We start from the raw sequence: 20,728 nt of genomic DNA on the forward strand, positions 1-20,728 counted from the left end.
TTGTGCTTTCTGGATCAGTCTCATGAATCACACATTTTATACTTGACTACTACTGTATTTAGCTAAATTTAATGGCCAATAATTCTTAACCTCAAAATTCTCACATGTTTTCTTGGTGACAGAGGCAATCTCTAGCAAGGGAACTAGTCCATCTCTGGATATTTGCAGAGCATAGGAGAACATTTTCTATAAAATTCAAGAATCTGAAACACCAGAGCATTTTGTAGAGACCTAGTGGTCTGGGACTCAGAGAAGTATCTCTTCTAATATGAGAGAAACATTGTTGAAACTGCACTTACACATAAAAAAGAAAATAAAGACTCCTGATTTTGAATACAACAAAACCACATTTGCACGTTGTATGATTCTTTTCTATTTTCCAGCTAACCTGTAAGGCTGTCTACCATCTAGTTCTATTCAGAACTAGAACCCAAGCAACTGAGGGTTTTGCAACAGAACTAGGCCATGGTATAACCTTTTCTTCCACTCCTAACTTGTGACCTCCCAGATCCAATGGTGATGTAAGTGTCTTGAGCCCTGGGAACCCCCATATAATAATTACAGCACAGGAACTATGAGTTTTAGAGAAAGATCATTCTCTCTTTTGCTGATAAATATTATTTATTTCAAAAAGAGCTCTCAACTGGACTCTCGTGGAAATCAGCCTGACTGTGGGATACCAACTGTCTATGCAATGCAAACTGGCCATCATGTACGGGATGTTACCTGATCCACTTACCAGAACCCAAGTTGACAGAAAAAAAGTAAGTGTAGGCCTTATTTTTGGGCAAATTTGCATAATGTACATGAAGATGCTGGAACTGGACAGGTTCTGTATTATGATCTGACTCAACAGTGGTATTGAAAGATAAAAATAAGCATAAATCTTCTTGGTCAGAATTTTGAAAATATTTGTCTACTTTTTGTGTAAGGAGACCTGACTTGAAGCATGAATCCATCTTGATTCATGCATAATAACAAAAGATCAGGAGCAGGTGACATGGCTCACTTAGTTAATCCGCTGCCTGCAGCACTACCATCCCATATGGACGCCAGTTCTAGTCCCAGTTGCTTCTCTTCCACTCCAGCTCTCTGCTGTGGCCCGGGAGGGCAGTGGAGGATGGCCCAAATGCTTGGGCCCTGGACCCGCATGGGAGACCAGGAAGAAGCATCTGGCTCCTGGCTTCGGATCGGCACAGCTCCGGCTGTAGCGGCCATTTGGGGAGTGAACCAATGGAAGGAAGACCTTTCTCTCTGTCTTTCTCACTGTCTATAACTCTACCTGTCAAATAAATAAAAAAAAAAAAGATCATCTGAACAAGGATGAGAGAAAAACACAGTTATAAATTTAGTAACAAAGAGGTTAAGAAAATAGAAAACAGGCTTACCCAAAGGGCCAAGCAAGTGAACATATGAAGATACCAGTATTACATTTGATGTCCATCAGAGCACAGTCATGGCAGATGGACACAAAGACTGATCCATGGAAGTCCTTTATGTCAGCCAGCCTCTGGCACCACCCTTATCTGCTAATGCTAATGTACATCTTTGAGATGTTGGAGTTGTAGCCTCTCAGCAGAATAATTTGACTACATGATGGCAAGTGGACTCACAGGGACAAACACACATTCTGGGAGTACAATCGTCTCTGCTGCTTACAGTCCTGTCATGCCTACCATGTATAAACTTACAAAATAACTTATCTATTACCATAGGAATTTACATTAAATTTCCAAATAGGACATATTTTATGGCAAAAAGAAGAGCAATGGCCTCACTAATGCAATTAACTGTTCTCATATTCTCTGTTAGCTATTTGTATCCTGACTGATAGAAGAGTGAGCACTCTGTTCTAGCTCAGTTTGGGTACTTTTGTTTGACAACAAACAAAATTTGTTGAAGCTGAGATTCATCCTACAGCACAAAATGCCCCTACTGCATAGTCAATCATAACCAGATTTAAGAACTAAGAGTTAGGAAGAAGTAGTGTCTGCTTTCACTATTATACCATTAATCCACTGGACACCTTTGCACTTTGTTCCCTTAGGAATGAGATTGAAGGTTTGGAAGTCCCATTGGCTTAAGTTTGAATGTCTCCAACAGGAATATAATCATAATTTCTGTTATTCCAAGTATTATTTAGCTATTCATTATCTTAACTAAAATATATGAGAGGAAAGGAAAATTTAAAAAAAAAGTTTATTTTGGCTTCCAGTTGGAGGTTCACAGTCTAAAATGGGGCATCCCCATTAATCTGGTGTGTGATGGAGACTTGCAATGGGTGAATATAGGCAAAGGAACAATCATATAGGTAACCAGGCAGTAGAGAGAGAAACTTGACCAAACTCAACTTATACTACCAACCTTCTGCAAAGAACTACCCTTGAGAACACATATCCAAAACCATAAAGATCTCCCATAGGATCCATCTCCTAGCCATCATAATTGCATCAAATATCCACCCTAATCTTTCAATCATTAGCATTAAACAACTATATAAGACTTTGTGTTTGAAATGTCTGCCTGAGTTTGGGATGCCATATCCTGTTCTATCCATATCACACTAAATTGGAAGCTGATATTCCCCCTCTATCCATTTTGGGCTCATAATTACAAATAAATAAATAATAAACAGAGAGCAGTCACTACACTCAGTCTAATAATTTATCTCATTCCCAATGAGTAAAACTTGTCATTTCTATACTTAGGAAGAGAAGGAGGCTCAAGAGATTCACAAATATATCCTTTTCTAATAACACTGGTCAAATGAAAACTGAAATTGTAGCAACCTAATTAAGAAAACAATGAAAAGGAAAAACATTTGAGAAGAAGTATTAGGTTAATCCATCAGTCAAATAATGTATCTAGTTAACATACTGATAGAGTAAACGAAAAAGGAATGGGCATTTGAGGAATGCAGTCATGATTAAAAACCCAGGCCACGTGATAAGTTCATTTCTTAATTTGGATGTTTTTTTCACAAATTTATGTAAAAACAATAAGTTGTGGTTGTCTCTTTAAGTTTTTGATGAATTAATTGGACTTACATCATCCTACAATGAAACAGTAGCAAATAGGATTTGTGTATGTATCCTACTCTTTTGGGAACACAAGCTCTTAATTTAAACAACAAAATATTGCCATACTCTGTCACTTTTGGTTGAGGATGGCCAAAATGAAACCAGGGAATTTAAATGAAGGGAATGTATACAAGTTATTTTCTTGGCTCTAACATTTAAATCATGAGTCTGAATGTATTTCTTAAGCAAAACTCACTCTTCTATTACTGTTAAAAAGAAAAAAAAAGAAGGAAAGAAAGAAAACCTACAGGATTTCTCTCTTCTCATTTCCAGTGACTGCCTTCTCTTTCCCTCTCAACTTCAGGCTTTAGTGACCAAACCTTTACAAAGCATAGGTTCCATAGTTCTTGTCCTTAGTAAGTCTCTTGGAATTGTTGTCTTGCAAATGTACCATTTTTACCCAGCTTTGACCTTGACCCTGATTTATATAAATAATTTATAATTTGGCTGAGGACATATAAGATACACATGCCTAATTGAATATAGTAATAAATATGTTATGGGTATATTGAGTTTAAATTTTAATTCTTGTGAGAACTGAAGGTACGGAAATAATCTGTTGGTTAGTCAACACTCAGGCTGGTGCCATGGCTCACTTAGTTAATCCTCCGCCTGTGGCACCAGCATCCTATATAGGCCCCAGGTTCTAGTCCCGGTTGCTCCTCTTCCAGTCCAGCTCTCTGCTGTGGCCCAGGAGGGCAGTGGAGGATGGCCCAAGTGCTTGGGCGCCTGCACCCGCATCGCAGACCAGGAGGATGCTCCTGGCTCCTGGTTTCAGATCAGCATAGCTCCGGCCATTGTGGCCATCTGGGGGATGAACCAATGGAAGGAAGACCCTTCTCTCTCTCTCTCCCTCTCTCTCTCTCTCTCTCTCTCTCTCTCTCACTGTCTGTAACTCTACCTATCAAATAAATAAATAAAAATCTTTAAAAAAAATAAAGTCAACTCTCTGAATTTCTAGGAAATGTGTTCTGTCACAGGTGCTTCAGTATGTGTGTTTAGTATTCCTCACGGGTAAGCATGGCCCAGATTTGAGGACATTTTTATCAGAAAACAAGTATCACCTATTTTTATTACACTGAATTGATTTGTGCCTAATGTTCTTCCCCACAAAAATATTACCATACCAAAACAATAATTTATATAATTATCTTCATATGCAAAAATAAAGCTAACTGGAGTGAAAAATAAATACAAGTATTTTAATGTGCATTTTCTTAACAGTTATCTTGGATAAAGCACAAGCTTCTTAAATCATAACTAATTGGGATATTTACTCATGGATTGAGATGTCCTATGTTAATTATATTGCATTATTTACAAACAATTTATTTTTACAAATTGCATTCATTTGAATTTAGTGTAGGTTTGGTTCTTCTTCATTTTTATTACTCTGATTTAAGCAACATCACTGCAGAACAGATGGAGTTTCCAACACATGTCGTTTTATATCACAGACTCTTAAAAACATAGCCTCAAAACAAAGCATTTTCAGAAAACTAAGATACCCTTATTGTGTTGAGATTAACATGCTATTCTGAAAAGTAAGCTGGTTTTATCCATTTATAGTTTATGAATTTAGACAGATAGGATTTCCTGAAGATGTTACTCCCAGCCCTGTAGGGCTCTGGTAGATTCTTTCTTCTTATTTTCTGTATCTCACCGTCAACTTTCTTAAAAGAACTTCCTATGTTTATATGCTGCTCCTTTCACACTTACACCTCCATTCACTGCAGTTTTGCCTCTGGCCCCACCAATTGATTGACGCTGCTGCTGTTTGGGTTATCAAATATATAGAAGCAAATCTAATAGTAATTTTCTAATCCTTAGCTTGTTTGACCTTCAGTGCCTCACCACCACTAATAATTCCATCTTCTTCTGGTTTCCATGGTTACTTCCCCATGGATAGGTCTTAGTAAATACTCAGTAAATACTTATTAATACAATGAAGGAATAAATGTAACTTCATGGGTTCACAAAAAGGTCAAAAATAAAGTAAAAAGAGACATTTTGGACTATGTATTAAATGAAAAAGTGTTCCAATAGCAATCTACTGAGGATATTGCTTAACTTGTAATTTTCCCCTCACTTCCTTAATCTTAACATTCTTGAGGATAAACGCAACGTCCATTTATTCTATAAAACATCTTAGATTCCTCAGTCCTCTTAGGCTTAATTCTATTTATAATTACATTTATTATCTGAAAAGATATTTTCATACCACTGTTTACCATGTTCTGAATAGTTCCTTCCTCTCCTAAACAATTCTTAATAGTTTATCACCCCCACTAAGTTGGAAACAACCAAAACAAGAAACATTTATTCCTCTTCATATTCTCATATAATGACTGAAAGATATTCGTGCCCCATAGCTGTGGGTTGAATTTCAAAAACTCCGTTAAAAATATGAGCACATAAAATATTGTAAATCATTTAGACATAGTAGTTCCATAATCCATATATAGAAATATTTGGAAGCGAGAGTCATGCTTTTTTTCTATTAAATATAGTGAATCCTTAATGGGAACTTTTAAAGATGTGAATATGACAACTGTTAACATTACCTTCATTTAACAACATTTAAGTTTTTTACACATTTTTATTTATTTATATATTTTATTCAAATAGGGAAGAGAGAGGGAGGTAGAGCAGACAGAAAGATCTCTCACCCATCAGTTCATTTTGCAAATGTCCACCACAGCCAGGACTGGGACAGACTGAATACAGGAGCAAGGAATTCAACTGTGGTTTCCCACATGGTGGCAAAGACCAAATTACTTGAGGCATTACCTGCTGTCTACCAGGGTGCACATTAGCAGGAAGCTGGAATTAGAAGCAGACACAGGATCTGTACAAAGGCACTCTGATATGGGATATGTATTTTCCAGCTGTTGTCTAAATAACTAGGGCAAATGCCTGCATCCCAATGTTTTCTTTTAATAAAATTTTGATCTGATATTTAGTTATAGTGCCCGTTTAAAAGAAATGATTTATATGAATAGCATAAGATGTGCAAATAATGAAAATGATCTTCAATCTGAGTGTTTTTTCATCTTTATCAACCCTTTTAAATGTATTTATGTGTACTATATATATATATATATATATAATATATATATGGTTTTACTCTCTGTGGGAACTAAATATTCCTCACGCTAGTAGTAGAAGCATAGAAGCTTAAAATGACACTTTCAATGACTTCATAATATTGACTGTGTTTGGGAGAAATAGCAACACTCACAGGTTGGCCTGATTCTAGCACGATTAAGCCATGTCCTTAAAATGTGTTATAAAAACATTTATTGTATTATATGTTATACCTTCTCTCATCATTTTTCCATGATATTTACAGAAAGTAAAATCACAATTTTAAAAAATTGATGTTATGTGTACTTTCTGAGTCTCCCACATATACTAATGTAGATTTTGATTGATTTCTGTAAAGCAATAAAAAGGAATAGAACTGCAGATCACATGAATTCTCTTTGTGGTATCAGTGTGTTTTGGCAAGCACATTGAAGGGAAATGAAAAGGTCTGGAGTCTGGTAGCTGTCAGCACACAAGAAAAGCAAAGTGACAATGGGAGATTAGGGTGCATCTAAGGTTCTTGAAGCTCAGGTTGGGAATGACAGCCAAAATGCTGAGAAAAATCAAGAACTTCTGACTTGCTTAAGTGCCACTGCCAAACTTCAGCAATAATTCTGGTACAGTAACTTCGCCTTGAAATGAAAGAATTGAATTGTGTAGGTGTTAGGGTTCAAAACCTTTGACTGAGGAAACAGATGAACAAAATCTGATGGTTTAGGCCTGAAAATCTGTATTGTGTCTTCAGGAATAATGAAAACTATCGCACTGTAACAAGTGGAGTAGCCTAGGGAAAGGAAGACACCTATTCGATTGCTAACTCTGCCGTTCATTAGACCTGTCCATGTCACTAACCTTGCGTGAGCCTTGATTTTTTAGTAAGTGGTTATATTCCCTAGTATTGTGAGGATTAAATCACATACCTACATGGATTTCTTATTGTCCCTTGATCAAGGGAGCCATAAATATTGAATTTAATCTGCATGGCACAAACTATATGTTTTCCATTTCTCTTTTGGAATGCATCAGACTTGCAGTTTAGCATCAAAGTTTTTGTTATCTGTTTGTCTTTCCATCTCCAACGTGATATTCACTCTCAGCCTAAATGTATAGAATATTATTCTCTAATTAAAATAATTATCTTACTTTTCAGAAAATAGTCTCTAATTTCTTGCCGTAAAATGTCATTGAGTGGAACTGACACTGTGGCATAGTAGGTTAAACCTCTGCCTGAGTGCCGGCATTCCACAGGGGTATCAGTCCATTTCTCAGCTGCTCGTCTTCCCTTCCAGCTCTCTGCTTATGGCCTGGAAAAGATAGAAGATGGCTCAAGTGCTTGGGCCCCTGAACCCATGTGGGAGACCTGAAAGAGGTACTTGGTTCCTGGTTTCGAATTGGCGCAGCTCTGGCCATTGAGGACATTTAGGGAGTTAAACAGCTGATGGAAGACCTTTCTCTCTGTTTCTCCGTCCCTCTTCTATAACTCTGCCTCTCAAGTAAATAAGTAAATAAATCTTAAGAAAAATGTCCTTGAATCTGAAAAACATCATGCTGAGTGAATTAAGCCAGTCCCAAAGAGATAAATATCATTTGTTTTCCCTGATCGGCGACAACTGAGCACCAAAGGGGAAACCTGTTGAAGTGAAATGGACACTATAAGAAACAATGACCTGATCAGCTCTTGTCCTGACTCTAGATGTACAATGTAATACTTTATCCTTTTTAGTATTTGTTGTTGTTGTTGTTGTTGTTCTAGTACTAGTGATTGAACTCTAATTAACACACAATTATTCTTAGGTGTTTAAATTTTAACTGAAAAGTGATCCCTGTTAAATTTGAGAGTGGGAAAAAGAGAGTCCAAGTGATCAATTTCAGTTCACAATCGATGGCTCTGATAGGTCTAAGAATCAAAGGGATCACACAAACAAGACAAGTGTCTGCTAATACTTTAAATGATAGAATCAAAAAGGGAGAGAAAGATCCAACATGGGAAGTGGGATACACAGCAGACTCATAGAATGGCAGACGTCCTAAACAACACTCTGGCCTCAGAATCAGCCCTTAAGGCATTCGGATCTGGCTGAAGAGCCCATGAGAGTATTGTAGGCATGGAAAGCCAAGATACCATGGAAAAGAAAAAAAAAAAAAAAGAAGACCTAAATGAAAGATCTCTGTGAGTGAGATCCCAGTGGAAAGAACAGGGCCATCAAAGAAGGAGGTACCTTTCTCTGAAGGGAGGAGAGAACTTCCACTTTGACTATGACCCTATCGGAATAAGATCAAAGTCAGCGAACTCTAAAGGCTTCCATAGCCCTGGCAACTCATGACTAGAGCCTAGGGAGATTACTGATGCCATGAACAGGAGTGTCAAATTGTTAAGTCAGCAACAAAAGTCACTGTGTACTTACATCCCATGTGGGATCTGTCCCTAATGTGTTGTCTAATGTGCAGTGATGCTATAACTAGTACTGAAACAGTATTTTTACACTTTGTGTTTCTGCGTGGGTACAAACTGATGAGATCTTTACTAATTATATACTGAATTGATCTTCTGTATATAAAGATAATTGGAAATAAAAAAAAAACCTGGTGTTAAATTGGAAATAGCATAGAAAATTAATTAATTTAAAAAAAAAATATTATGTAGGATCTCTGTCTTTAATGAGCTGTACACTGTTATTTAATGCTATAACTAGTACTCCAACAATAATTTTTTTCACTTTGTGTTGCTATATGGGGGCAAACTGTTGAAATCGTTACCTAATATATACTAAACCGATCTTCTGTATATAAAGAGAATTGAAAATGAATCATGATGTGAATGGAAGGGGAAAGGGAGCGGGAAAGGGGAGGGTTGTGGGTGGGAGGGAAGTTGTGGGAGGGGGAAGCCATTGTAACCCATAAGCTGTACTTTGAAAATTTATATTCATTAAATAAAAGTTTAATAAAAAATATTTATACACACACAGAAAAAAAAAAAACATATATGAAGCCTTCCCATTAGGACAGAGGCCCAAGTTGTCTAGAACAGGGATCACATCAGAAAACTAGACTCAATCTACATTTAGTACAGCCTGCTTAACCTACCAGTTCACTGATGTTGAGGATCACATTGTGCTGCCCAATGTTGCGTGCTAGCCATGTGTAAAATGTTCACATTCCAGTAACTTACTCCCCTTCCCCATGGAAATCTACTATTCTTTGCTAATATTCACTCAGTGTCTGCCACCACTGTGTATTAATGACCTACAGCAGTAGCCAGAATCATTCTTGACTTCTCAAGCACTCCATCTCTTTAGCCACCAATCCATATCTATTTTTTGTCACCATTAATTTTATAATTTCCTCCTCCTGCTGTGTGATTTTAGTTCCATTGCTTATGATGTCCTGTTAGAGCAAAGAACATCCCTTTTAGCTACTCAGTGGTCCTTTCTATTCAGTTGCAACTTCACACCACAACCCACTGGATCAATTTTATGGGAGAGCTAATATCTTTCATCCATTTTTCTATCTTCAAAAAGTTCTTGGAAAAGGCTGTATTATGAACAAACTAAGCACAGACTTCAAAAAACATTTTGCATTAATAAAAATGTAGCTTTTCGTTCCATTTTCTACAAACTTTATTACGTGCTTTTTTCTAGTAGAAAATAATTGAAATTGCAGATCCCTGTTAGAGGTCACTTTCCCTTGGTTCTTACTGTCTACCAGTTCTCTAATTTTATGCTTCACTAATTTCAAGTAGAGTTTAGTTTCCCTGGCATATGCTATGCTGCTTAATCCTTCTATGGTTTTTGCAAGCCATTACTTCTACTTGGTCTTTTCTTGCTTATTTCTTCTCAAGTATAACAATTTTTCATTTTTAAGGCTCAATTCAAGGTTTCTCCTTTAGGAAAAGGTTTGTCATCTCCTAGAACAGTCTGTCTTATTGCTTTATCATTCTTGAGAATCCTGTGTTTCCTGCATTGCAACTACTTAGCACACTGCATGGATAGTTTGTCTTTATCTGCAGGGATCTTACACAGTGCCAACAACTTTTTAAAGATAAAGGGTATGCTTCTGTCTCTGTGCTTCTCTAGGTTAGGGCATCACTTAGTTTCTATTACCCAGTTTCCCAGAGTTACTCAAGTTTCAAGTTTGTTCCCCATTTGCTTCTCCAATCCAGTAGGCCATGCCAGGTCTCTCCAACAATTCATCTTTTTGAAATAGGAATGTCACAGCAAGCTTCAGTCATATTAACCAAAGAATCATAATTACCTTCCTGTGCATTTCTTTAAAAATAAACTTTTCATAGCATAACTATCACTGATAATACATAATGGTTCTTACAATTCCTTAAATTGAGATTTAGCCTCTAAAAGTCTTTTATTATTTACTGTTGCTGGGTAAGAATAAATATATTACAAAGTATATAAGTATGCACATACATATATATTTCAGGACCATAACATCTTTACTTATTAAAATAACTTCACCTAGCAAAATCTTTCACTTGAATGTAAAGTCCTCAGAGCTATTGTTTTCATTCCCTGCTCTTTTTTGGGACCTAGATAAATATATATAACGTAGTAGATCTTAAGTAATATCCACTGAGTGAGGGAATGAATTGATCTACATGATTCACCTATCTTGCAAGATGATAAATATAGAACATGAAGTAGAGAGACTGCATTTACTAATATGGATTTCCTTGGTGATTCTTAACTTATAATTTAAAATTAAATAGACTGACTTAAAATGCTCTTATATTTTGCTTAGATCCATTGCAGTCTTGAACTTAAGCTTTGTGTTTTTACCAGAATCTATAACCAGAACTCAGCTGATAATTGGTACATGATCAAAAACAGACATTTTCATGACCTAATATATTTATATGCATTCACATTTTACTAGAACTTGATTCAATCATTGTTGAAAATAACATTTTAGGAGTGCTTTACTTTTCTATGTGATGATTTTTAAAATGTTATAGAATGCCTCTATGAGGATGACTCAAATCAAATGAATTTCATGCATGCAAAAAAAGTTGTTTATTTTCCAGAGAGTCAAAAAATTCAGCATCTATTTTGATAGTGATGTAAGGTGATCATTCACTTTCATTAGTTCATCAAAAATAAACTCCTTGTAATCTCAACAACACACAGAAACACACACACCCTAAAGGAATAACAGAAGTAAATGTAAAGTACAGACAAACCATGAGCATATACAAAGATATGAAAGCCTGAATGATATCTTGAGGGGAAATGAAGAAAAGAAATAGTGCTGTAAATATTATTTTATAATGAACAATTTTTTCATAAAATGTGTAAAAATGATCATTTGTATCCTTTGAAACTAAATCTATTCAACTCACCTTCATATAACCAGTCAGCAATGCCATTAAAAATAATTCCTTCTTTCCCAGAAGATGTCAATCTCAGTGAACTGCTCTTTATATCAGGTTGATAGTAGATATTATTTTCAAAAATATAAATCTAGATCAGGAGGCATATGAAAAAGTACAAAAAACTCAACATGTTAGGATACCTTTAATAAACTTTCCTGTTACACAATGATCACAGACTAGCTACATGTTTTACTTGTTTGCTTTCAAACTGGTTCCACACATATTTGTATTATCTTCAAATATTAATGGCTATTTCTCTCCCTATCATGTCAACATCAGGTTATCATTTGGGAATCATGTGGCAATTGACATTTTTTTTATTTCATATTTTCAGCAACAATGTTTCATCTACTTAAAAATTTCTCTGCCACACAACAAAATAGATTTGACTTTAGAGCAAACTATTACATACTCAAGAGGTTGAGAGCTGAAAACAGTATGCCATTTTAGTAATGGACAACTAACCAAAAAAGTTCCAATCTGAGTCATTTACAACTGCTAAAATGTATTTGGTGATGAACATAGTAATCTTTAGAGAATCTGATGCTACGCAGTTTGACTCACAGAATCACCAATGACAAGAAATTATAATAACTGTCCTTGATACTCGTAAGTGGAGCATGGATCCCAATGCACCAATATCCTTGGTAACTCTTTTTTAAATAGTAAGGCAATAATCATAACCTTGTGCCTGAGAGCTGAAGAGTTCTCATTTGAATGCAGCAGCAAGTTTTCCAAAATAGTATCAATAACAGCCCCAAAACAAAAAGCAACAATAAAAAAAAATAAACAGTATCAGTCTACACAAAAGGATGTGCCTTTGAAATGAACAATTCCAGATAAAATTGTAAATCATACATATCCTTCCATGTAATCACATTTCTTCCATGCTGGGGGAGGCAGAATATTGTCTATACCAAACCAAATTGCTATTTAGATCAAATGTTTTGCTACAAAGGTGAAAGGTGGCCTAATGCCCATATGTTCAGAATGTTAGAGTAATTACATAATACCAAACACAGAAACCACAAGAATTTCTAAAACAATTAACTCTATAATTATAAGGTCCTAGATATTTAAATATTTAAACAATAGTGTGCATGGTGAAAAATATAATATTAATATCCAGAAAATGTCATATATATGTATATATATATATATATATATATATGAAAGAGAGAATTTACTTAAAGGCAGCATTACAGAGGCAGAGAGGGGGAGAGAGGGGGAGAGAGAGAGGGATCTTCCATCTACTTGTTCATTCCCCAGATGGCTTCAATAGCCAGGCCTGGGCCATGATGAAGCGAGGAGCCTGCCATTCTTTCTGGATTTCCTGTATGGGTAGCAGGATCCCAAATACTTGAGTCATCTTCTGCTGATTTTCCAGGCACATTAGCAGGAAGCTGGATTGGAAATGGAGCAGCTTGTCTCAAACAGGCACCCATATGGAATAGCAACATCACAGGTGGTAGCTTAATCCTCTGTGCCACAAAGCTGGCCCCTGATATTCTGCTTTGATTCCCGTGATATGGCAAGCATTCATAGGTGGGTGTATCTAGTTAGTCATTCCACCCTTATAACACAGTTCTTTATATTACAGGTAAGAATGCCAACTTGGGGGACAAAAAACAGAGACAATGAATATAGGAGGGTGCTTTGTAAAGCATGGGCCTTACAATCAGGCAAACTAAATTCAAAATACTAAATTTAATGATTTTTGTGAGTTTGTAAGGTTTCTAAATCTGTCTTCTCCTTTATAAAATGTACATAGGATTCACATGTACCTTGCAGAACTGTTAAGAATAAATGAGATAGATGATGATTGTAGAATATATAAAATGTGTGCCTGTTACTAAAAGCAAACCTGACTTCACACAAGATAAGTTAAGCTTTCAATAGGCAACAAACTATAAATCAAAATAAAACCTTTACAGTTTCAATGAATAAATAGTCCCAAAATATTGGTCAGTGGCATAATGTGTATTATGAGCAGTTTTAGAACGGTAGTAGCAGCACTGGGAAGAGGTCAAGGAGGAGGCAGAAGAGTCGCATTAACAAATAATATTTAATGTTTTCACATCAGTTACCATGTGTGTACCTCACCCCCTTAACAGGACTTCCGAGTAAGAACAGTACAGATCACCAACACTAAGGCTGTTCAAGTGCATGTAGCTATTATTAGGAGTGAGGGGTGATGTCACAAAAGTAATAGGGTCCTAATCTTCAGCTTTCCAATGAGACAAAAACTCTAACTCAAAATAATTAATAAAACCCCCACGACTTCAGCAGATGTATAAATTATCCAACACTATTGACCAGTAATTACATTTATATTTGAAGAACAGATTGGATGATATTCAGAATCCATACGAAACTGACATCTGCTCCAATGTAAAAGAACAAGCAGTATTGAATCAGAATTTTAATGACATTCTATGAAAACCTGCAATACCAGAGAATGTCCACAAGATCTTCCCTCGAGTGGACACAAAATTAGTGGCTGCTTTGATAACAATGTATATTTATAATCTCCTATCTACTTGTTAATTATCAATGTTTTGGATTGAATTGTATTTATGTCAGTTATAAACTCTAACTACTGCCTTATCAATCTGATAACTGCATATTATGTTCACAGAAATGCATATTATGAAAAAAAGAAACAACTATGAATCAATTTCAAAATTTTGTGCACTGATGCAAATATATCTAATTCCATGTTCCATGAACTTTTCAAAGGATCTTTATACTACATGTACTATCCAGGCACACTGATGAAGTTAAATAGTACTCAAGTCACAATCATCAGGAGTAGTAACCAGATATAAATCACATTGGAAATATGACAAACATTAATGTCATTTATCCAAAGTTACTATTTAACTGCCATAATCATTTGATACCATTGTTCAATTCCTTCCATGAGCCTCTTAACCAACATAACAAATAGAAATAAAGAGCAACTTAATTTTTTAAAAAGATCTATTTTATTTGAATGACAGAATTAGAGAGAGAGGTACAGACAAAGAGAAAGAGGTATTCCATTAGAAGATTCCCTCCCCAAATGGCCCTACTGCCAGAGCTGGGCCAATCCAAAGCCAGGAGCTTTTTCCAGGTCTCTCACATGGATGCAAGGCCCCAAGGACTTGGGCCATCCTCCACTGCTTTCCCACGTACAATAGCAGGGAGCTGGTTTGGAAGTGGAGCAGCAGGACTGGAAACAGCGCCCACATGGAATGTTGGAGCTGCAGGCTAGGACTTTAACCCACTGAGTCACAGCATTGGTACCACAATTAGATCTTTAACTCTTTAATTCACAGAGCAGGCCAACTATCCAGGCTTTCAACTTCAATGGTCTTAATCTACCCACCAAGCAATTCAAATTTTGTAAGGTCGCCAAGAAGGGAAACAGAAGGAAACTAGATACTATATGTTGCCACTTGGCAATATTTGATAAGTGTCCCAAGAAATTCTAATTAATATGTTAGCTGATATCACACATGACCAAGTGATTGGATACATTATGTATTCTTTCCAAGCAGGGGGCTTTAAGGGCCACTTTACCACTTTTTCTACCTCTTTCCAAAACCATCTGCAATGCTTCAAGATGCTAGACATCCCGGTACCCTTTTTTGTGGAGTGAGGAGATGCTGAGCAGACTACCACAGCCAACTGGTAGTGGGCATCATATGTTGAAAGTCATTAAGACTTGGGAGATAAGAGTAATCACAATGTAAATCAGCCTACTGTGACAGGTTCAACTAGTGACAATGGCAGAAACAATCTAGGAATAACATACCATCACAAACTTTTCACCTGCTTCAATGAAAAATATAGCAAAATACATAAAATAGAACATTAGATCTATTTTAGCAAAACTATTAATGAAAAGCTATCCCATCTTCACTGATGGGTGATTTTCAAAAAAAAAAAATTTACTTTTGAAAACTCTGAATCATTAGATTATTTCCATTTAAAGCTAGGGTATTATCACAATAGGTTAAGCTGTCACCTGTATTGCTGGCACCTAGTATGAGAGCACCTGTTCAAGTCTCTGCTTCCCTTCCAGCTCCCTGCTAATGCAACTGAGAAATAAGCAGATAATAATTCAAGTATTCGGGACCCTGTCACCCGCATGAGAGACTCACATGGAGTTTCTGGTCCTAGCTTCAGCCTTGAGCCCTGTCTGTTGTGGCCATTTGGGGAGTGAGTCAGAGGATAGAAAATCTCATTATCTAACTCTCCCTTCCACTGGTGTCAAATTGCCTTTCCTATAAATAACATGGATATTTAAAAAACATATCTCCTTGTTTGTAGTGGTATCACAGGTTCTATAAAGTTAAAGTGGAATTAATATTATAATTGGGTGCCCTTTACTACTACTTACTTTTTGGGAAAATATTATAATTAACTCACTAGCTCAGATAACAACTAGTCCTTGGCAACTATTGTTCCTCTGTTTGATTCTATGAATTTGACTATTTTAGATTCCACATATAAGTGGAATACACAATATTTTTCTTTCTTTGGCTTTCTTATTTCAGTTAGCATGATGTCCTCAAGCCTCATCAATATTGCCGCATATTGAAAAATACCCTCTGATCGGCGACAACTGAGCACCAAAGGGGAAACCTGTTGAAGTGAAATGGACACTATAAGAAACAATGACCTGATCAGCTCTTGTCCTGACTCTAGATGTACAATGTAATACTTTATCCTTTTTAGTATTTGTTGTTGTTGTTCTAGTACTAGTGGTTGAACTCTGTAATTAACACACAATTATTCTTAGGTGTTTAAATTTTAACTGAAAAGTAATTTCTGTTAAATTTAAGAGTGGAAATAGAGAGGGAGGAGATATACAATTTGGGACATGCACAATCAGACTTGCCCCAAATGATGGAGTTAGAAATGTGCCAGGGGATTCCAATACAATCCCATCAAGGTGGCATGTACTAATGCCATCTCACTAGTCCAAGTGATCAATTTCAGTTCACATTCGATGGCTCTGATAGGTCTAAGAATCAAAGGGATCACACAAACAAGACAAGTGTCTGCTAATACTAACTGATAGAATCAGAAAAGGAGAGAAGGATCCAACATGGGAAGTGGGATACACAGTAGACTCATAGAATGGCAGACATCCTAAACAACACTCTGGCCTCAGAATCAGCCCTTAAGGCATTCGGATCTGGCTGAAGAGCCCATGAGAGTATTGTAGGCATGGAAAGCCAAGATACCATGGAAAAGAAAAAAAAGAAGAAGACCTAAATGAAAGATCTCTGTGAGTGAGATCCCAGTGGAAAGAATGGGGCCATCAAAGAAGGAGGTACCTTTCTCTGAAGGGAGGAGAGAACTTCCAATTTGACTATGACCCTATCGGAATAAGATCAAAGTCAGCGAACTCTAAAGGCTTCCATAGCCCTGGCAACTCATGACTAGAGCCTAGGGAGATTACTGACGCCATGAACAGGAGAGTCAAAGTGTTAAGTCAGCAACAGGAGTCACTGTGTACTTACATCCCATGTGGGAACAGTCCTTAATGTGTTGTCTAATGTGCAGTGATGCTATAACTAGAACTGAAACAGTATTTTTACACTTTGTGTTTCTGCGTGGGTACAAACTGATGAGATCTTTACTAATTATATACTGAATCGATCTTCTGTATATAAAGAGAATTGGAAATGAAAAAAAAAAACCTGGTGTTAAATTGGAAATGGCATAGAAAATTAATTAATTTTTAAAAAAAATTATGTAGGATCTCTGTCTTTAATGTGCTGTACACTGTTATTTAATGCTATAACTAGTACTCCAACAATAATTTTTTTCACTTTATGTTGCTATATGGGGGCAAACTGTTGAAATCGTTACCTAATATATACTAAACTGATCTTTTGTATATAAAGAGAACTGAAAATGAAAAAAAAAAAAAGAGAGAGAGAGTAGCGTACTTGGGCCTCATTCCTTTATAATCATAACCTCTACTCTACCACCAATGGCCCTACTCCCAACCTGTGTGTACTGATGGTCCTCTTCCCCACTTAATGCTGTATAATTGTTCAAACCTGGTAAATGCCACTCTTAGGATCATTGGTTACTATCCTCACTCTGTCTTTTATGACCTTATCTAAATATGATCAGAGTCGGCAAACTTGGAAGGCTTCCATAGCCTTGGCAACTCATGACAGCAGCCTAGGGTGGTTACTGGCGCCATAAACTAGAGTGTCAATTTGTTGGGTGAACAACAGGAGCCACTGTGAACTTGCCCCTCATGTGGGATCTCTGTCCTTAATGTGCTGTACATTTTGATTTAATGCTATGACTAGTACTGAAATAGTATGTTTCACTTTGTGTTTCTATGTGGGTGCAAACTGTTGAAATCTTTATACTAAATTTATCTTCTGTATATAAAGAGAATTGAAAATGAATCTTGATGTGAATGGAAGGGGAGAGGGAGCGGGAGAGGGGAGGGTTGCGGGTGGGAGGGAAGTTATGGGAGGGGGAAGCTGTTGTAATCCATAAGCTGTACACTGGAAATTTATATTCATTAAATAAAAGTTAAAAAAAAAGAAAAATACCCTTATATTTAAATACTCAATAGCTTCACATTCTATGTTTTTAGCAGTTTCTTTATCCATTCATCTACAGATAGACATTTAAGTTGTTTCTGCACCTCAGCTATTGTGAGTAGTATTGTAATGAACAGAGGAGTGCTAATATCTCTCTGAGATCCTGCTTTAAATTTGTTTCAGTATGTACTCAGAATTGGGATTAATAAATCATAAAGTAGTTTTATTTGTTACTTTCTGAGGAGTGTCCATCATGTTTTGCCAACCATCTGTACCAGTTTATATTCCAACCACTAATAATGAATTTTTCTGTATACTCACCAAGACTCCTTTCTCTCATTTTTAATAATATCTATACTGACAAGTATGAGGTGATATCTCATTGTCATTTTATTTACATTTCCCTAACAATCAGTGACTGCATTTATGTTTGTATAAAAATTATGCAAGTTAGTACATGTATGAATGAAGTGCTAACATTAATTTCAGTGAAAACAAAATTATAGTGTTATAGAATGTCTAGGATATTGGCTGGATGAGTGGCATTGTTTGTTTATTTATTTATTTTTGGAACTGATGACAATAAGAGTGTTTTCCTCACCTAAGGCAGGGTTTTTCAAACTTGGCTCTATTGACATTTAAGACTAGGTAATTTTTATGTGGAGGATGGCCTTCTGCAAGCAAAATGTTTAGCAGGATCCTGGACTTCTACACATAAGATGCCAGTAGCATTTCCATCCCACAGTAATGACAAAAATGTGTCTAGATTTTTCCATATGTTCCTTGGAGATTGGGATGGGTTGGGGCAAGGGCCACCTCCACTAGAGAACTATTGATTCAGAGGAAAATGAATTCTTTGCATGAACAACTTTAATAAATGAAATAATTCAATAATTTATTTCCCCAAGTGACTTCATAACTTGTTTCAAAGCATCCTTCTAAGCGTTCCTGTGATCACAAAGGCTTTTAATGTATAGCACCTATCTTCAAAAAACATTGTAATTTATGGTTTGGTATTGTGGCACAGAGGGTTAAACTGCTGCCTGAGGCATCAGTTTGAGTCCTAGCTGCTCTGCTTCCAATCCAGCTTCCTGATACTATGATTGGTAAAGCAGCAAACTATGGCCAAGAACGTGGATCACTGCCACCCACGTGGGAGATGTAGATGGAGTTCCTGGCTTCTGGCTTTGGCCTGGACTAGCCCCAGCTGTTGTGGCCATTTGGGGAGTGAACCAGTGGATGGAAAACCTCTCTGTGTCTCTCCCCATTCCCTGTCTCATTCTATATTTTGAATAAATAAACAATAAAAATATTTTAAAAAATAAACAGAACATTATCTTTTTGTATGAGAAATAGGCATGAAAACTTCTAAAACCCAAGAAAGAGAAAGCACATATTACAGGTCTTAGCACAAGTGGCATGGCTGAGTAGGGGGGAATTGGTTCATAAAGACTTTTAAGAGATGCTAAGTTTACATAATGAAAGACAAAGAGTGATTCCATGGGCTTTGGAAGGTAGGGAGGAACAATTTCCAGGCTGCAGGAATAGAATAAGCTAAAGCCAACAACTATAAAATATTTTAAGAACAGTTATCTAGAGTAAGAGCACTTCTCTGTACACCATGAATGCTCTAAAGATCAAGCCAGTGCCAAATCAGAGAGCAACCCGAGTGCTCGATCAAAAACTTTGAGCTTAACTTCTTCAGTAATTGATAACTTTTAAATGTTATAATCGAACAAATGATCTGATCAACTTTTAGGAAAATAATTGGTAGAAATTGAAGAATGGATTGTGGAAATGGAAGACTGCTGGCAGACAGATAACTCAAATATTCTGCTTAATAAGAATGATTAATTGGGCCGGCGCCGCGGCTCACTAGGCTAATACTCCGCCTGCGGTGCCAGCACCCCGGGTTCTAGTCCTGGTTGGGGCACCGGGTTCTGTTCCAGTTGCTCCTCTTTCAGTCCAGCTCTCTGCTGTGGCCTGGGAAGGCAGTGGAGGATGGCCCAAGTGCTTGGGTCCTGCACCCACATGGGAGACCAGGAGGAAGCACTTGGTTCCTGGCTCCAGATCGGTGCAACACACCGGCCGTAGTGGCCACTTGTGGGGTGAACCAACGGAAAAAGGAAGACCTTTTTCTCTCTCTCTATCTCTCACTGTCTAACTCTGTCTGTAAAAAAAAAAAAAAAAAAAAAAAAAAGAATGATTAGTGTCAAATGAAGTCATTATTCCTAGTATGTATAAAGAGTCTACAATGTTTGCAAATCCTAATAGTCATGCTTAGCATCAGTCACTTGAATCCTTCTAAACTTCATCTGCCATAGGTAATCATTGTAGCATTTCTTTATAGCCCTGGTTGTATATCCTTCAAGTAATTTGTAGCTCTCACCTTTTCCCTTCAGTAATAGTTCCTGAACATCCAGAAAACCATTACCGCAGCTCCTTTTAGTTCCCAGTATGTCAACCATACTCCAGAAGCCCCATACTCCCTTTTACAAGCCTAGCTCCCAATTCTGTGGGAATCTTAGGTCTTTCATTTTACTAAGAATAAATTTCAGTTTTCTATCAGGCCAGTTGATCAATTTCTTTAAGTATTCGTACAAGACATTGTT

General features: G+C 36.7%; 1 protein-coding gene across 2 annotated transcripts in view; it reads right to left on the reverse strand.

The window, feature by feature from the left end:
* Window positions 1-20,728, reverse strand: part of DPP10 (dipeptidyl peptidase like 10) — a 791,529-nt gene that overhangs the window by 106,058 nt on the left and 664,743 nt on the right. For both annotated transcript variants that reach the window (XM_062199274.1, XM_062199266.1), the window contains one exon: window positions 11,518-11,638. In XM_062199274.1, the coding sequence (XP_062055258.1) occupies window positions 11,518-11,638 (121 nt within the window). The remainder of the gene's footprint in view (window positions 1-11,517; window positions 11,639-20,728) is intronic.

This window comes from Lepus europaeus, chromosome 1, assembly GCF_033115175.1.
Source record: "Lepus europaeus isolate LE1 chromosome 1, mLepTim1.pri, whole genome shotgun sequence".
NCBI lineage: Eukaryota > Metazoa > Chordata > Mammalia > Lagomorpha > Leporidae > Lepus > Lepus europaeus.